The 14,861-nt window shown below is 42.5% G+C and overlaps 2 protein-coding genes across 2 annotated transcripts in view; one reads left to right on the top strand and one right to left on the bottom strand.

Moving 5' to 3' along the window:
- Window positions 1–3,695, top strand: part of REXO5 (RNA exonuclease 5) — a 42,741-nt gene extending 39,046 nt beyond the window's left edge. Inside the window, 2 exon segments of the mRNA XM_090279394.1 lie at window positions 1,879–2,013; window positions 3,319–3,695. The gene's annotated coding sequence lies outside the window, so the exon portion shown is untranslated.
- A 7,741-nt stretch (window positions 3,696–11,436) lies between these two features.
- The window catches only part of DCUN1D3 (defective in cullin neddylation 1 domain containing 3), a 39,803-nt gene continuing 36,378 nt past the window's right edge, over window positions 11,437–14,861 (bottom strand). The window contains exons 2-3 of the mRNA XM_090277785.1: window positions 13,302–13,837; window positions 11,437–12,158 (exon numbers count right to left, since the gene is read on the bottom strand). Coding sequence (XP_090133911.1) covers window positions 11,675–12,158; window positions 13,302–13,732 — 915 coding nt within the window. The 5' untranslated portion in view covers window positions 13,733–13,837 and the 3' untranslated portion in view covers window positions 11,437–11,674. The remainder of the gene's footprint in view (window positions 12,159–13,301; window positions 13,838–14,861) is intronic.

The following is a 14,861-nucleotide window of genomic DNA, read 5'->3' as shown; positions in this document are numbered from 1 at the left end:
CCTTGAAGCCTGGATGAGAAATTAATTTCCTGTTTTAAAATCCTGTAACATGCATCTCAGGACCACTGGTTTGATTGGCTGCCTGCTGGGCAGCTTGGGAGAACTGCTGTCTCTGAGAAACAGAAACAAGCATTATGTATTTAGATTGAAAAAAAATCTTACAGACTGATACACTTGAAACAGGCTTGTGGGGAGGCTAAGAGCAGAAAGTAAAAAAGTGACCCAAAGTTACTGGCAAAGCGTTTTGGTTACAAACATGGACTTGGGGCAGACAGACTTACCCTGGCCTAGCTTTTCAGGTCCAGTGTATGGAGCTGGGGTAGAATAGGGGCCTGATCTTCCTGTTCCCCATGGTATAGGTGAATAGCCAAGAGTGGGCCAAAGCTTTCTTCTTCTGGGAGTGTACAAGATATTCTGGGGGGGGGGGGGGCTTAAAGGAGGGAACATCAGGGTCAGAGAACAAAAAGGCTTAGGTTCTGACTGAAACAAAGGTCCTAAAACATGTTTGATAAGTCAAGAGAAACTAGAAATAGCAAATCCTGTAGTAAGGAAACCCTCTGATTTCTGTATGGTATTGAGGAAGCCCAGCAGTGGAAGCATGTGTCCCCCGAACTATAAACTCGCTCTGGGCCTGATCTGCAGCTGTCTCCATGATGCCAGCAGACACCCTTGGAAAAGTGTCAGAGTGGCTCAGGAAGAACCAGCAAACAGAATGGAAGGTTTCCTCATGCTAGGAACCTGACTCAGCTCTTCATCCTTATATTTCTGGTAGCTGCTAAAATTAATAATGAAAATATTGATAATTGCTATAATTCATCAAATTCCTAATAAGTGCCAGGAACCATGATAAATGCTTTGATATGCATGTTTGGTTGAGGTTGTTGAATATCCTTATTTAACAAGTGGAGAAAAAGCTCAGATTAAATAACTTGCCTAAAGTCACGCCAATAGCAAGTGCATATTTAGGGCTTGAACCCTGATGGTCTGACTTCAGAACCATGCCAGTACATACTTAAGAGTTCCAGCCCTCCAGACCCAGAAGGCTCAGTGCTGATGAGCTTAACTCCAGCATCAGGTGGGGACAGGTTCTGGGCTTGTTTTTGCTGATTTCTGCCTCCTCAGCCCTCTAACCCAATTCTATGAATATTCAGTACATGGTGGCAGAGAACTAACATGTATTAGATGACTCCTAAGTTCTAAGCACTGTGACAGACATTTTACAACATAAATTATTAAATGTTAATGTTTTGTAAAGTTTTTCAAACAGTGCTTCAAGTGTTTTAAGTAAAATGAACAAAAGAATAAACCAACTGCAATTTAAAAGGACTCAGACAGCAGACTGGCATTATTACCTGACACTTGAAACAGTTCTATGACTTGAGCAACTTATGTCTGTGAGCCTGTTTTATTTGAAAAGTGGACATAACGGTTGTACCTCTATCAGTACCTAAAGTAGGTATATGAGCTCTTTTGAGGATTAAATGAGAATGCGTAGAAAGTGTTTAGAACAATGCTGGGCATGTGGTAAGCGCTCCCTCCATGTTAATTTTGATCACCTGATAATCCTCACAGCAGCCCTGTGAGATAGTAACTTAAATATGTAAGTTTTAGAAACTGAGGCTTAGCTTGAGATCATTCACCTTAGGTGATGTACCTCACATCTGTTAAGTGGCAGAACTAAGGTTTGATTCTAGGCATCTGGCACTATCAGTATTCTTTCCATTGAACCCATTTTCAGCAGGCAGCATCCATAAGCTGTTTACCTGCAGCCCACGGCCTATGACACCCCTCCCCCCAAACAAAACCTTATCTCCTCTGCCCATGCATTTCTAACCACTCAACCATGTGGGTATGAACCTTTCTGCTTCCTTGTTGTAGCATGCATGGATCACTGTCTGGCGTATGACTGATGGGAATACAAGATGAAGAGGAAAGCATCATCCTGAACATGTGTTCCTGAGCCCACTCACCACTTTCCAGGTGCAGTTCTGATGCCTCGTGGCAGAGAACATGGTGGGTTTCACTCTCAATCCAGCAGACAGCTTTTATAGAGTGTACCAGCTAGGGTGATGTGATGTACACATTTTCAATGTATTGAAGCATTTTTCATCAAAGACAGGGTGAGGGGAAGAAACCCGTTTGTACTTTCTTGGTGTTGGGGTTTTCTACACAAGCACTGCAGCAGGTGCTCAATACATGCAGCACTCCTAGTAAATGGCACACATAAGGAAGGAAACCAGGGTTAACTTTGTGGAGAAAACCCAGTCAAAGTTGTAATATCTGTGAAGCACATTTCTGTAAGGCAAACTGTTTCCTCATTGACAGCTGTTATGAAATCGAAGGAAAAAGGCTGAGTTGAAACCCTGGCAGGTCCACCAGACAGCGGAGAGAGAAGACCTAGCTTTTTACCAATCCTGGAAGCCCCTGTCCAAGTCCATTTTTAGAAATGCTTCTTCCCTTCAGTGAGACTGCAATGTTGCTCTTCACCACTAGGTGCCTCCTTCTCCACAGATTGCCCCCTCAGAGTTGGAAGCTTCAGTTTCAGGAAAAGCTTGTGTTGGTGCTTGTTTATGAACTTCCAAACTGTTAATGTTCTGTGTTCAGAGGACATGGGCACGGGCACACACAATTCATAAACTGATAAGAGATTAGCTGACCTCCAGAAAAGACAAACTAATCTAGGGTTATAGTATGTATCATACCAAAAAACCTTATAAATTGCTTTGAACGCTGGGACCCAGGAATTCTGTTTCTAGAGTATTATGGTAATAGGGTAGTCTCATAAAAATATGTATGGAGGTGGTATCAGTCATTACAGTGGAATTCTAAGTAGCCATTTTAGAAAATGTGTGTATGCAAATATCTGTAAATATCTAGAGATCTGCCAGAAATAACAGACCTCCAGACCCAGACTGCCTCACTTTGCATCTCAGCTTTCCTCCCATGTATGTGTATGAACATACACGTGTGTATCTGTGCTTGGGATAATGATACAGATCTCACAGGACTGTTCTGAAGATGAGAGCATGCATTCACAGTACACGTTGTATGAAGCATAGAGGGTTAGAGAAGAGTCCATTTTTGTAGAAGAAAATATAAAAGAATATGCATAGGCTTGGAACAAAAACCTGGCAGACTATATGCCAAAATCATTAAGTATTGATCTCTGGCTGTGGGACTGGCAGATTAGATTTACCAATGCTTTTCTGTGTGTAGGATCAGAATATATTGCTTTTATAACTAGGGAAAAATTCTCAAAACTCTGAAGGTTGGGCACTTGAGGCAGTGTTTAATCCTTTAAATGTAACTTCTCAACAGTCTGGACCTATGTGAAAGTTGGGAACCAGAAGCTAAAACTGAAGGGCTTGATTTGAGGTGAGAGACTGCAACCTGAAGCTCCTTGTGAAGAGGCAAATTCCCGAGGTATACTGTCCCCTCTCCCCTTGCATCCCCAACTAACAGTACTGCTAGACTCCGTCCTTCCTAGCTGAGCTCCAAAGTGATGGTAGTTGACCTGCAGTTTACCTTTTGAGAACCCAGTCCTGAGAGAGGTGTTTGCCCTGATATGGACAGGTCTGGAGGTGGTGCTTGGCTCCACTCGTGGCCAAACCACTGAAACTTCGACTGAATCTATTTCCTTGGCTATATAAAATGAGCCAAGTATCTGTACTTTCAAGGATTATTGTAAAAATTAAAAAACCCAGTTTGTGGAAATAGAATAGTGTGCTGTATGAATTATTTTCCCTCTTTGAGCCTGTTTCCTCACCTTTAAAACGGGACATTAATGCCTATTTCATAAATCAAGGAAAGCCTACATTACGTGTCAATAAATGACACTTTACTAAGGATTATTTTCCATGTGCAAAATCACAAAGCAGATTAGGGCTCCCTGTGCCAAGAGCTCCCTTTCCTCTTAGTCATAGCCAAGGCCATTTCCTTCTGGATAGGTGGGGCTAGAGGTCTTCCATGGGCCCCCAACTCCAGAACTACAGAGATGGGCCAGAACCACAGGCCTTTATGAGGCCTCAGTCTGCACACACTGTTCTTTCGGCTGACACTCCCACCTTTTGGAAGCCAAAGCTGCCAACTTGGCCTCTTGCAAGACACACATTCCATTCATAAGTGCATTTGTGCATTTTTTTTCTTCCCACACCCTTTAGACAGACGATGCAGAGTTGCCAGGGTTGCTGCTGGAGAAGCAGCTTCTCTCTGGGGCAGGGGGCGGGGTGCAGGGGGAGGCTCTGGGGGTTTTTATAGAACTCTTCATTCAGCTTTGAACATAGTCCTTTCTCTACCTCTGTCCTCCTCACCCACGGTGGGCTTGCTCAGACCACTTAGCCATGTTCGTCTTCATTTCCTTTTGTCCCTCTTATAAAGAAAGCCCATTAATGGAGACTTAAAAAAATGCAGAAAAGTTAAAATCACACCTAATCCCATCATTCTGAGTCAGTGACTGCCACTATTTTACCATTTTCTATCATACTTATTCAAAAGCAGAATTTTTAATAGATGCATAACATTCCAATGTTAATCTATGCCATAATTTCTAAGAGTTCCCTACTGTTGACATTTAGGTTGTTCCCAAACGATGCTGTCAATTATATCCTTGTACATACATCTTTGGCACATAATGTTATCTTGAAAAATTCCTAGAACTGAAATTACTGGGTTAAGAGTATAAACACGGCTTTTTGTTGTTGTTAATTCCAGAAACGTTTTTACCCTGTTTGTAAGCACGGATTTGTTTCAAATATTTGCCAGTTTAGTACCCCCAAAGTTTTCATTACAGGTTTACTTTCTGGGCTTTTAAATACCCTTCCGATTGTCATCTACTGTTTTTTCCAAAAGCTTTTGGCTAATCGTTTTTCTTCTGTGAGTTGTCAGTATCCTTTGCCCATGTTTCTGTTAAGTACTTTTCCATATTGAATTTTAAGATCTTAGGGATTAAGTGTCCATTTTTAAATTATTACAAAAAATGTTTAACTTGTTTTAGAAGTTTTTTCTATGATTTGTTCTATTTTTTGCTTAAAGTTTTAATTGATCCAGAGATCAATTTAATATCCACTAACAGGTATGTGTTTTTTAATAATTCAATTTTTACACGTATACCTTTATTCCTCCTGTAATTTATTTTGGCCTGTGTTAACTTTCCCCTAAATATTTAGATTTTACCCAATTATCTATCTAACCCAATAAAGGAGTATGCCTCCTTTATCATGTAAGTCCATCTATACAAGAGCCAGTGTCCATATTTTCTTGTCTCGTCTTACACTAGTTCCACACTATTTTGTAGTTTTATATTTTAACTTACTAGCAATTTCAGTAGCACCTCCCAAAAAAACCAGGCAGGCCTCTGGAGAGTCCCCATCAGCATGGATACTTTGCTGCTGATGGCATTACTGCCATATTCCCCTAGGACTTTCTCAGCACCCCTAAGGTTGGAACATTACATAGGAAGGAAGTTAAACCCAGATAGGAGTCTTAGGCTTTCATAAGACAGGGCATCCTCAAAAACTTAGGAAAGGACAGGAAATGAAGAGGTTAGCCTGGCTCCCTCTCTTGCCCTTCCTTCCCAGGCAGAATAATCCTTTTGTACCTACATCAAAACCCAGAGGTACAGGATGACTTCCAAAGCCAACCTAGGCATGTGCTTTGGCTGGATTTGAGAGGAGGGAAGAGGTTAGTGCTCTGGTGACTCATCTGTAAACCTCTGGGCCCTCAGCACACTCAGTAAACCTTTCTTGCTAGGGAAAAAGTCCATTGCAGTTAAGCTCATCTGGTAATCGTATGAAGTTGCTTGCCCCTCATCTAATTGTGAATTGGATTTCAGCCATATATAATCTGCACAACCCTGTGACACTTTGAATAACTCTAGTATCCTTCACTCTGTTATTCCCCACACCTCCATCTGTAAGGCCCAGTGGGCTCAACAGCTCTGAAGGGTCACAGTGCAGAAGGCACAAGCCCAAGAACCAAATACATATTATGGTGGTTTACTTTTTAAGTGAGGGAAAAAAAATCACACTCTAGATTTCCTCTATCTGAAGCTGCTGACTTTGTTGGTAATGGAGGAAAAGGAAAAAATCCAGCTCATTGAAAAATCTTTATAAGCCTCTGAGCTGGAAAGGGTATAGTCAATGACTCCAGGCCCTTTTTAACTAGAAAAAGAAAAGTACATCTAATCCCACCACTGTACTTATATTTAGGAGATACAACATAAGACTGGGAATCTTTGGGAAGGCCGTTCGGGCTGCCATCAAAGTAGGGGGGCTGGCCAATCACTTCACGGAATATAAACAACCAGACAGAAAATATAATGAAAGGAAGATAAGGGTCATTAAGTAGTCTACCATGAGACTTTATGTAAGAGCCAGGCAGAGCCATCAGGGATCATGTCAGTGTAAGCCTCCCAACTACCCCCAAATTTGGCACAGAGGGAAGCAGGGCCCACTGGAGGAACAGTGACCTGGGAAAAGTGTGTGATCATCCCGCCAACCCTCCTCTCCTATTCTCTGGATTCCCTGCATTACTCACCTGACATCCTTTTGAAAACCTTTAACTTCCATGCCTTAGATGCTTTAAAAACACTTTCTTTGTAAATCCTAACAATGATGGAAATAACAGTCTGGATTTTACAGATGAGAAAAAGGAAACTCAGACTTCCACTCACCTGCCAAAGGTCACACAGCAGTGGTACATCACAGTTGTCTTCTTCTTTGCCTTAATCACTGCCAGTGTGACATATAAGAGAAGTCATCCATTCAGTACAGTGCTCAAATTTACTTTTTATTCTTCATGGGAACCATATCAGTTGCTAAGGTAAGACTACTTAGGAAGTGGTCCTGTGAGGACTTGTTTGCTTTCTGCCTAAAGTACTAGGACTCCAAAGGCAATTAAGGTTGGTGACTTGCAGTCTTGGATCCTATACTATCTGGATTTACCAAAGCACAGGAATTGCTATCCAGTATCATCTTGGAAAAGCCTCATAGTGTGTAAATCCTGCCGCAGAATAAAGCCACTGGTTTTTTATTGTTTTTTTCCAGAATTGTCAATAATCAAGTAAACAAATTTATTAAACCCAGCAGCAGGTAACCTTCCAAATAAAAGAACATCAAAAGAAATAATGTAGACAAAGACAAAAATGTGTGTAACAAGTTAATAAAAATATTCAAGGGGTCATTTGGAGAGTGTAACAGTGCAGAGAATACAAACAAAAGTATTGACTTTTGTCAACAAGTTTGTATAACCTCAAGAAACACACTGGTCACAAACCAAGAGGACTCCACAAAGGCAGAGGGTACATGAGCAGTGGACTCATCACCTCAGCAGGTTAAGGCAGGGTATCTGTAAGACCAACTCATCCAAGCCCACTTTGCCTACTACTTCCAATTCCCCCTTTAAAACCTAGAGTCATATTCATTAGTGCAACGGGTAAGAGCAATCAATCACAGATTCCAGCCTGGAACCAGGGGTGGGAGAGAAGACACTTCTACCAGAATGTGTACTGGATGGTTGGGAGTGAGGAGAGCACAGCAGCTGCTGGATGGCTTCCTTTTGCAATATCCAAGATCTGTGTCAAAAGGTTGGGAGGGAAGGTGGGCAGTGGAAATAGGTCAGCATGAGAACAGGCTGAGCTTCCAGGAGAACAGGGAGGCTGTGAGCAGAAGCAGAACCTGATGGTTACTCAAAGCCATTTTCAACCATCTCGCTTTCTGAATCACAGCTCAAGCATCTATTTCATATTTCAATAAGGAAAACATGTGCAGATCCTCACTGACACACAGTCCCAGTCCAGGTTACATTAAATATATGCTGTATTTGCAGCTTCCCTTAGGAATAAACTCTGCAGGGAGGTGGTGGGAACCCCCTTGATATAACTCAGAGAACAGTCTGAAGTAAGAAGGGTCCATTTCACGTGTCTTCACATAAGTCCCAATTAACATGGTCGTAACTTCAGAGTCCTTCGGGTTGGAGTCCATTACTAAGATGCTTAAGTCTTCACTAAGCAAACAGAGACAAGGAAAATGGAAACAGGCAACTAACAAAACAAACCTAGTAGCAGCTTCCTTGCAGTTCTTGCCTCTTAATTGTATAACTGGGTCTACTTTGGAGCTTCATTGCATTGAAGACTTCACTTTCAATGTGGCATACCAAACACAGTCCTAAATACAGATGTTTTTGTTTTGAAACTTTTCAACCCAAGTTCTTATCCCTGTAATTTCCCACCACTGTTGAGTACAATTTGGCCTAGTCTAATATGAGGTCACCACATGACCTGGCATCCCATACCCTGCAGGTTCCAGCACCCGGGAGATGATCTGTTTCAAAGACCATCTAATACTGTGTGGCTTAAGCCTTTTAATAATGAAAACCATGCCTTGTACATTTTCATCTGGATTTCCTTGGACCTGGGAGCTTGGCCGAAATTTGGATCTTCACCCAGTTCTAGATTTTTCTTACCAGGATTTGGTATGGAGTCTTGGAACCAATTCACACATGTGGGTACATCTGCAAGGGATGAGGGGGAACTGCTGAGGGAACCAGCTGAAGCCTAGCAAAGTGCCATTACAGGAGGAGAGGTTAAGAACGAAACATTCAAATATGGCAGGGGTGGGGAGGAGCAGTTCAATGAAGCAACAACATCTCATACAGTTTTCTAATAAATTGCTAAAGAAACACCACAGAAACTCACGAAACCATCTGCCAAAACCAAGCAATTTCCCAACACATGAATTCCATTCATAGTCTCCCTTGGATATTTGCCTGTTTTCAAAAAGACATCTGCATCCTGCCCCTCCACACCCTGTTACTGTTAAAGTGAGGTGTGCCCTGCTTAGATGAGGGGTCTGCATTTGGCCTCTTCCACACAATTCCTGCTCATTAAGTACAAAATCTATTTCTAGGGTAAGAGGAACAGGACTCTTTCATTTCCCAGAAGTACAACTGAAAGCCCTCCACTCCCCCTCTTGGACCCCTTTGCAGAAAAACTGCTTTTCATATGGTCATGAAACTCAAGCACTGGTCCAGAGCTTATTACAGAATTCCATGCATCAGGTACTCAAACTTGAAGGACCTGGTAAGTCCCTCCCTTTTCTAGTTTCTCAATTATATTTTTGTAGCAACTCTATCATTAAAAATATAACCAAAAATACTTTTTTAAATGGTTCTTCTGTGGAGACTGGGGAAGCCGAACAATTAATTAAAAAACAAAATTCACCCACTATATAGTACACCTAATGCATGAAATGCCTTCTTGTAGGTTGGGGATGGAATACAGTAACTCCCGAGTCCTCAGGATCTTTGGGGCCTCCCTCTTTTGTGCATTTCTCTCTGTACACTTTTCTGATCTGGGACAGAAGGAACCTTACCTGGTTAGGAGCAGCCTGCCTTTTGCCTTACTCAACCTTTACCCAATTCAGAATTGGGAAAAATAGAGGGTTTGCAGATTGGTTGGATGAGAACTCAGTTTGGGCACTCCAGCTACAACTGAACCCAGAGAACCAGCTGGAGTCCCTAGAAACTTTATTACAAGGATCTTATGTCTTAGGCTAGAACAAAGCCAGTCCTGTGGCCTGAGACCCAATCCTCTGCTTTCCAGCAGTATTGCTAACTTGATGTGGCTGACTTTAGAGTTCCCCATCTGCCCCACTGAAGGGGCAACTGTCAGGTTTAGGAATACAAAAATCAAACTTCAGTTACATTCAATGTCAATTTCAGAAAGACATCAACTACAGAAACTCCTTAAATAATCATCTTTGTAAAGATGGGAGCCAGAATCCATAAGGCTAGTAATAATCTCAAAATAAGGAGTTTCTGTCCAGGCTGAAAAACATACCTGGGAGGGAGACAGGGGTAGTTAGGGGAGGAAACTCCAAATGTTCAAGAGACAAACTCTTGTTACCTCAAAAGTATAAATATTTTTATACGTTTTTATTTAAAAGATTCCCTTTTTAATCGGTTCCGAAGTGTTGGAAGCTGAACTATACAAGTTCCTGCCACCCACCCTTCCAGTACAGTTTTCTGAAGACATTTTTTGAAATGAAAAAAATAACAAGAGGACCCCCTGCTGCAACGAGGTAGGACCAGAGTCAGCTCCCGTGTGGCAGTTTGACCAAAACTGGCCTCGTGGAGTGAACACACAGAGGAGTCTGGAGAACTGGACCTCCCTCTGGTGAGGAAAGAGCTGAGAATATTCATCTTCTCTTTAGTGAAAATGGTCCAAACTCAGATTCAAAAGCCTCCATTAGGACGTTCCCTGGCACTCTTCTTATACTTTATATATTGAAGGCAGCTCCCTCTTTTATGGCCAGTTTTAGCAGGCAAAGAATCGGAATATAGATACATATACATGTATATATATATATTTTATATAGGTAAAATACATACATATCTTATATATGTATATATAGACATTTGGGGGGAGGGGAAGAAGAAGAGGGTCATGTAAACCTAAACAGTCATCACGTTACCCCATATGAGCCTGACATTAACAGAAAGATAATAAATAACACCTAGGGGTAAGTGACAACAAGGGTGCAGCAAAAAGGGAAAGGGCACATATTTAACTACTAAATACATGTCTGTATTTGTTTGGCAGAGTTCAGGCCGGCTCCAGGCTTTTGCACTTGCCAGACAAGTAAGCTGATGATACTCAAAAAACTGTTTTTTAAAAAAGTATTCAAGCAGAGCTCCATACCACAGTTTTCCTCCAAGTCAGGTGGCCGGTAGGCAGTTTTCCGACCACCAGAAACAGAAACTTTGGCTCCGAGGCAAATAAAAATGTATTTCCACTTACAACATGAAAATACAGAAAATTCATAAACAAACGAAAACAAACAAACAAAAACCTATTGAAGTCTACTTCCACCAAAACTGAGGTAGCACTGCTTTCTCTGCATTCAATACTTAAGTGGTTGTTAGTATGTGTTCTAAAACACTGCTCACTTGACTGACAGGTGCAGCATGTTAGTATATCAACTCAACATGAAATGTAATGGGTTAAAGAAGGAATGAGCAAGAAGTGCGAGAAGGAAGGATTTCAGATAAATTAGCTTAAAAGGGGGTTGTCACCAGACTATAGACACTCTAGGCTGGTCTTAGCTCGCCAAGAGCTTTTTCTCACCTGGCAATTAATGCAATGTGGTTAACAGTTAACACTGCTAGTCAACTCTGTGTAAATCTTTAAAAATAATTATCACAACCTAAATTCAACCATGTAAACAGCACTACACGCAGCACAGACCTGCCCTGAAAAATAATATGCAAAACTGAGATCTGGCACTGCATCGTTTGCAATGGTAATTCAACCTAACTAGCCCATTCTACTACCCTACTCTATGCCCTCCCCACCAAAAACAAATCTAATCTGTGCAAGAAATGGCAGGCCAATTCTATCTGAAGGCTTAAAAAAACAAACAAACAAAAAAAAAACACACAACATGTAGCCAGGTTCAAATATTTTGGGGGGGGGCCCCCAAAAAGAAATAACCAAAGTAACCAAAAAAATGAAGAAAGTGCCTAAAACATGATACAGCATTTTAGAGCCCTTTCAGATACAAGGCAGAGAAAGGTGTAAAGTAGAAAATATCTGGATTGTGGGTAACTTCCAGAAAGGTCCAATTCCTTGGGTGGCTCCAGGGCAGTGGGCAGACCGTTGTGGCTGCCCAGAAAAGAGCTAAGTCTGCTCCTGAGGATACAAGCCCAAGGGCCCTGAGCTGAGCACACCTCCCCCAGCCCCTTCTTTTTTCCTCCGCTCCATCTCCCACTCCACAAAGGTATCGAAGAGACTTGGCCAGGCCTCATCTTCACTGTAGTTGCTGAGGTCGGGGCCAATCACCTGAGTGAAGTTAAGGAACATGTTCCAAGTGTCCCGGGAGATGCCCTTGATCCCAGAAGGGTTCTCTGTTAGGAAGTTTAGCCATTGGTCCAACACTGGAGGATTGTTCTGGGTAAAGACTAGCTTCCATAGGGCAATGGCTATTTCCCGATGCAGTGACCTCTGCCCTTCTTCAGAATCCAGGCCAAACTGAAATGTAAACCGGTAGAGATCTTTGAATTTGTCCTCTTGTTTGGCTTCTATTAAGAGGCTAGGGAACCGGGCACAGATCCCATCAATGCTGTCTGCACTTATTGCTTTGCAGCCATCAAAAAACTCCTTCCTGCAACAGGAAATAAGGGGCACAATTAATAAATGTAAATGAGAATCATTTCCTGTGAGGCAATATAGTATAGTGTAGTGATTAGCACCAGGGCTCTGAGGCTGGGCGGCCTGGGTGTGAATTCCTCTACTTATGAGTTCTTTTCTTTACCTGTGAAATGCTGAGACTACCACATTACTTCACAGGGTTTGGGTGAGGACAAGTTAGTCAACTGCTTCTAATAGTGCCTGGCACATGGTAGGCAGCTGATAATGGTCTACTCATTCATTTATTCATCTTCCCAAAACTAAACTCCTACTCCATGCCCTGCTTTCCTTCCCTGCAACAGTGACTAAGCTTCAGACTCTCCTCCCAGATGTTGTTTTTGGAATATTCTTGGTGACTGCCAAGGGAGATTTCTAAGGCCAAAGATTCTGGACGAACCCAGGTAACTGCCACCACAGATCAAAGTTCTATTATTAAAAACAAAAATTATGTATGTATTCTGAATATCTGAGTAACACATTCGGCTCACAACACGGTCTCACACTGATCAGAGAGTACAGTGTCCACTAAAGATATAAGGCCTGAGGTCTGCTGGATAACCTACCCATGAGCTAAAAATTATAGGGGGAGGTTCTCAAAAGTAAATTCTTATCACCCAGCACTTTGCAAACTACAGCTTCAGATGATCCTGCCATGTTCTCCCCCACAAACAACCTCTATAGGGACGTATGACCATGATGATGTGCCCAACTACTACTAGATAACTGGGCCAGCTGAGAGCACTGTGTGAAATACAGTGACAGAGGCACTCATTCTACAGGCACTCCCAGAGCCTGGTACATGACAGGTGCAAGATAAATATCAAGTGAGGAAGTGAGGGAACTCACAAGCAGGGAGCAAAAGGTCTGAAGCAGCAATGAGGCTTGGCAACAACTTGGCAACAGGGCTCAGCATGAATCATACCTCGTTTAACTTCAGGCAAGGACAGTAGGTGCCCAGTTATTCAGAAGCTGAATAGCTTTAGAGTAATTCGACAGACAAAGAGACAAAGACTTACCAAACTCTTTGAAGCCAACCTAGTTCTATCCTAGCTGGGCACTACTGCCCAATGGTACTCTCTTTCCTCTCTGCTCACTTGGAAAAGTATATGTGACTAACCTGGTGAATCTGCACATGGTAGCAGCCTGGAACTTCCAAGCTAAGAGCAGCACTCGAAATTCCGTGGGGTCAACACATAGGTCATTGCAAAAGCGCTCCATGCCTTCCTCCAAAATTGCATCTTCCCGCTCGTCCTTGTAGCGCCTAAACAGTTCTTCCAACCTCTGCAAGGAAGACTCTTCTGCATTGGACTTGGGCTCCCTCCCAGCATCTCCTGAGGATGTTGGCAGCTGGCAGGCCTCAGTGGCAGCCTCTGGTTTCTTGGTCCCATTGACGAGGATATCCCCACCTGGCTTGCCACAAGTTGGTGGCTGTTCCTCGCGGTGGCCTGCACCTCGCCTATTGTGTGACTTGCTGCTGGGGTCTCGGTCTCCATTCTTGCTGCCCAGAGTTGATGAGGGATTCTTGCACTTGGTGACACACTGGCCCATGGTACTGATAGTCTGGCCTCTAGAGTGGCTCCCTCTGGATCAGATGCCCTCGCTGCCACTGGCCCTTGAATCTCAACATGCCATCAGCCAGAGGAGCCAGCCAACCTGGAAGGAAATTAGAGAGCAGTCACCACTGGACAGGGAGAAGGATATGCAAGCCACCCTCTGGGGACTGGACTGCATATGGAGCCAACCAAGAACCAGGTGAAACCCCAAGCTCATCAGCACCTCCCCTGTAAGGCAGCTCTGTACATTCACCTTGGAAATGCAGTTGACTACACAGCACATGTGAAGACCAATAGAGAAAATTCCTAAAATTCCGATGGTAACATAGGTTACAAAGAACTTTATTCATGTCCATAATGCATCAAAGAAAACAATACTTTTGCCAGAAATATTCCAGAGGAAATCTGTCTTGCTAACCTGCCATCACATAAAAAAAGAAAAGTTATCTGAACCTGAATTAAGCCAGAAGGTGCACACAAAAGGTTCATCTTCTGGGTCTCTAAGGTCAAAATTCTCAGATTTCCTTTTCAAGTAGGATGAGTAGAGAGAAGGGGAGGCCACAGCTAAGACAATTAAACAGTTTCATAATGATCTAAAGATGAGGTAAAGGATTTTAAGAACCAAGACTACAAAAAAAAAGAGTCCTAGCCAAATAGCGAAGTAAAATTTGTCTCTGATCTCTTCAGAGTCCTTTCTGAGACTCCTACGTAGTAAGTGAAATGCCCTTTTCCACCACAGGAGCCATCCACGAAACCTGTAGTCCATGTCAAGGTTTCCAGTCCCTGAGCTGCTTTTCCTTACCACCTCAGGTCCTCAGCAAGGTGGTATGTAGGTAGAATGCAAGCTAAGTTCACACTAACTGTGAATGTCCTGTAGGCCTGCAGGCTCAGTTCTCCAAGAGGGTGTCTCCATCTTATAAGAAGGGCTAATTTATGCAAATACAGTCTCTAAATGGTAGGGTAATTGCTACATGAAAGAGAAAAGTCTGCACTGAAACATAACATATTCATCATTGTGGTTTATTACTAATGTAATTAAAAGGTGTTTTTTAAAAAATGCTAGATTTCTCTGATGGCCTTGTCTATTCAGGACTCTTATTGTTACTTTCAACTAGTCCACTAAA

This window comes from Furipterus horrens, unplaced genomic scaffold (genome assembly GCF_987537825.1).
Source record: "Furipterus horrens unplaced genomic scaffold, mFurHor1.1.pri manual_scaffold_5, whole genome shotgun sequence".
Classification (NCBI taxonomy): Eukaryota; Metazoa; Chordata; class Mammalia; order Chiroptera; family Furipteridae; genus Furipterus; species Furipterus horrens.
This window is presented reverse-complemented; position numbering and strand designations above follow the sequence as displayed.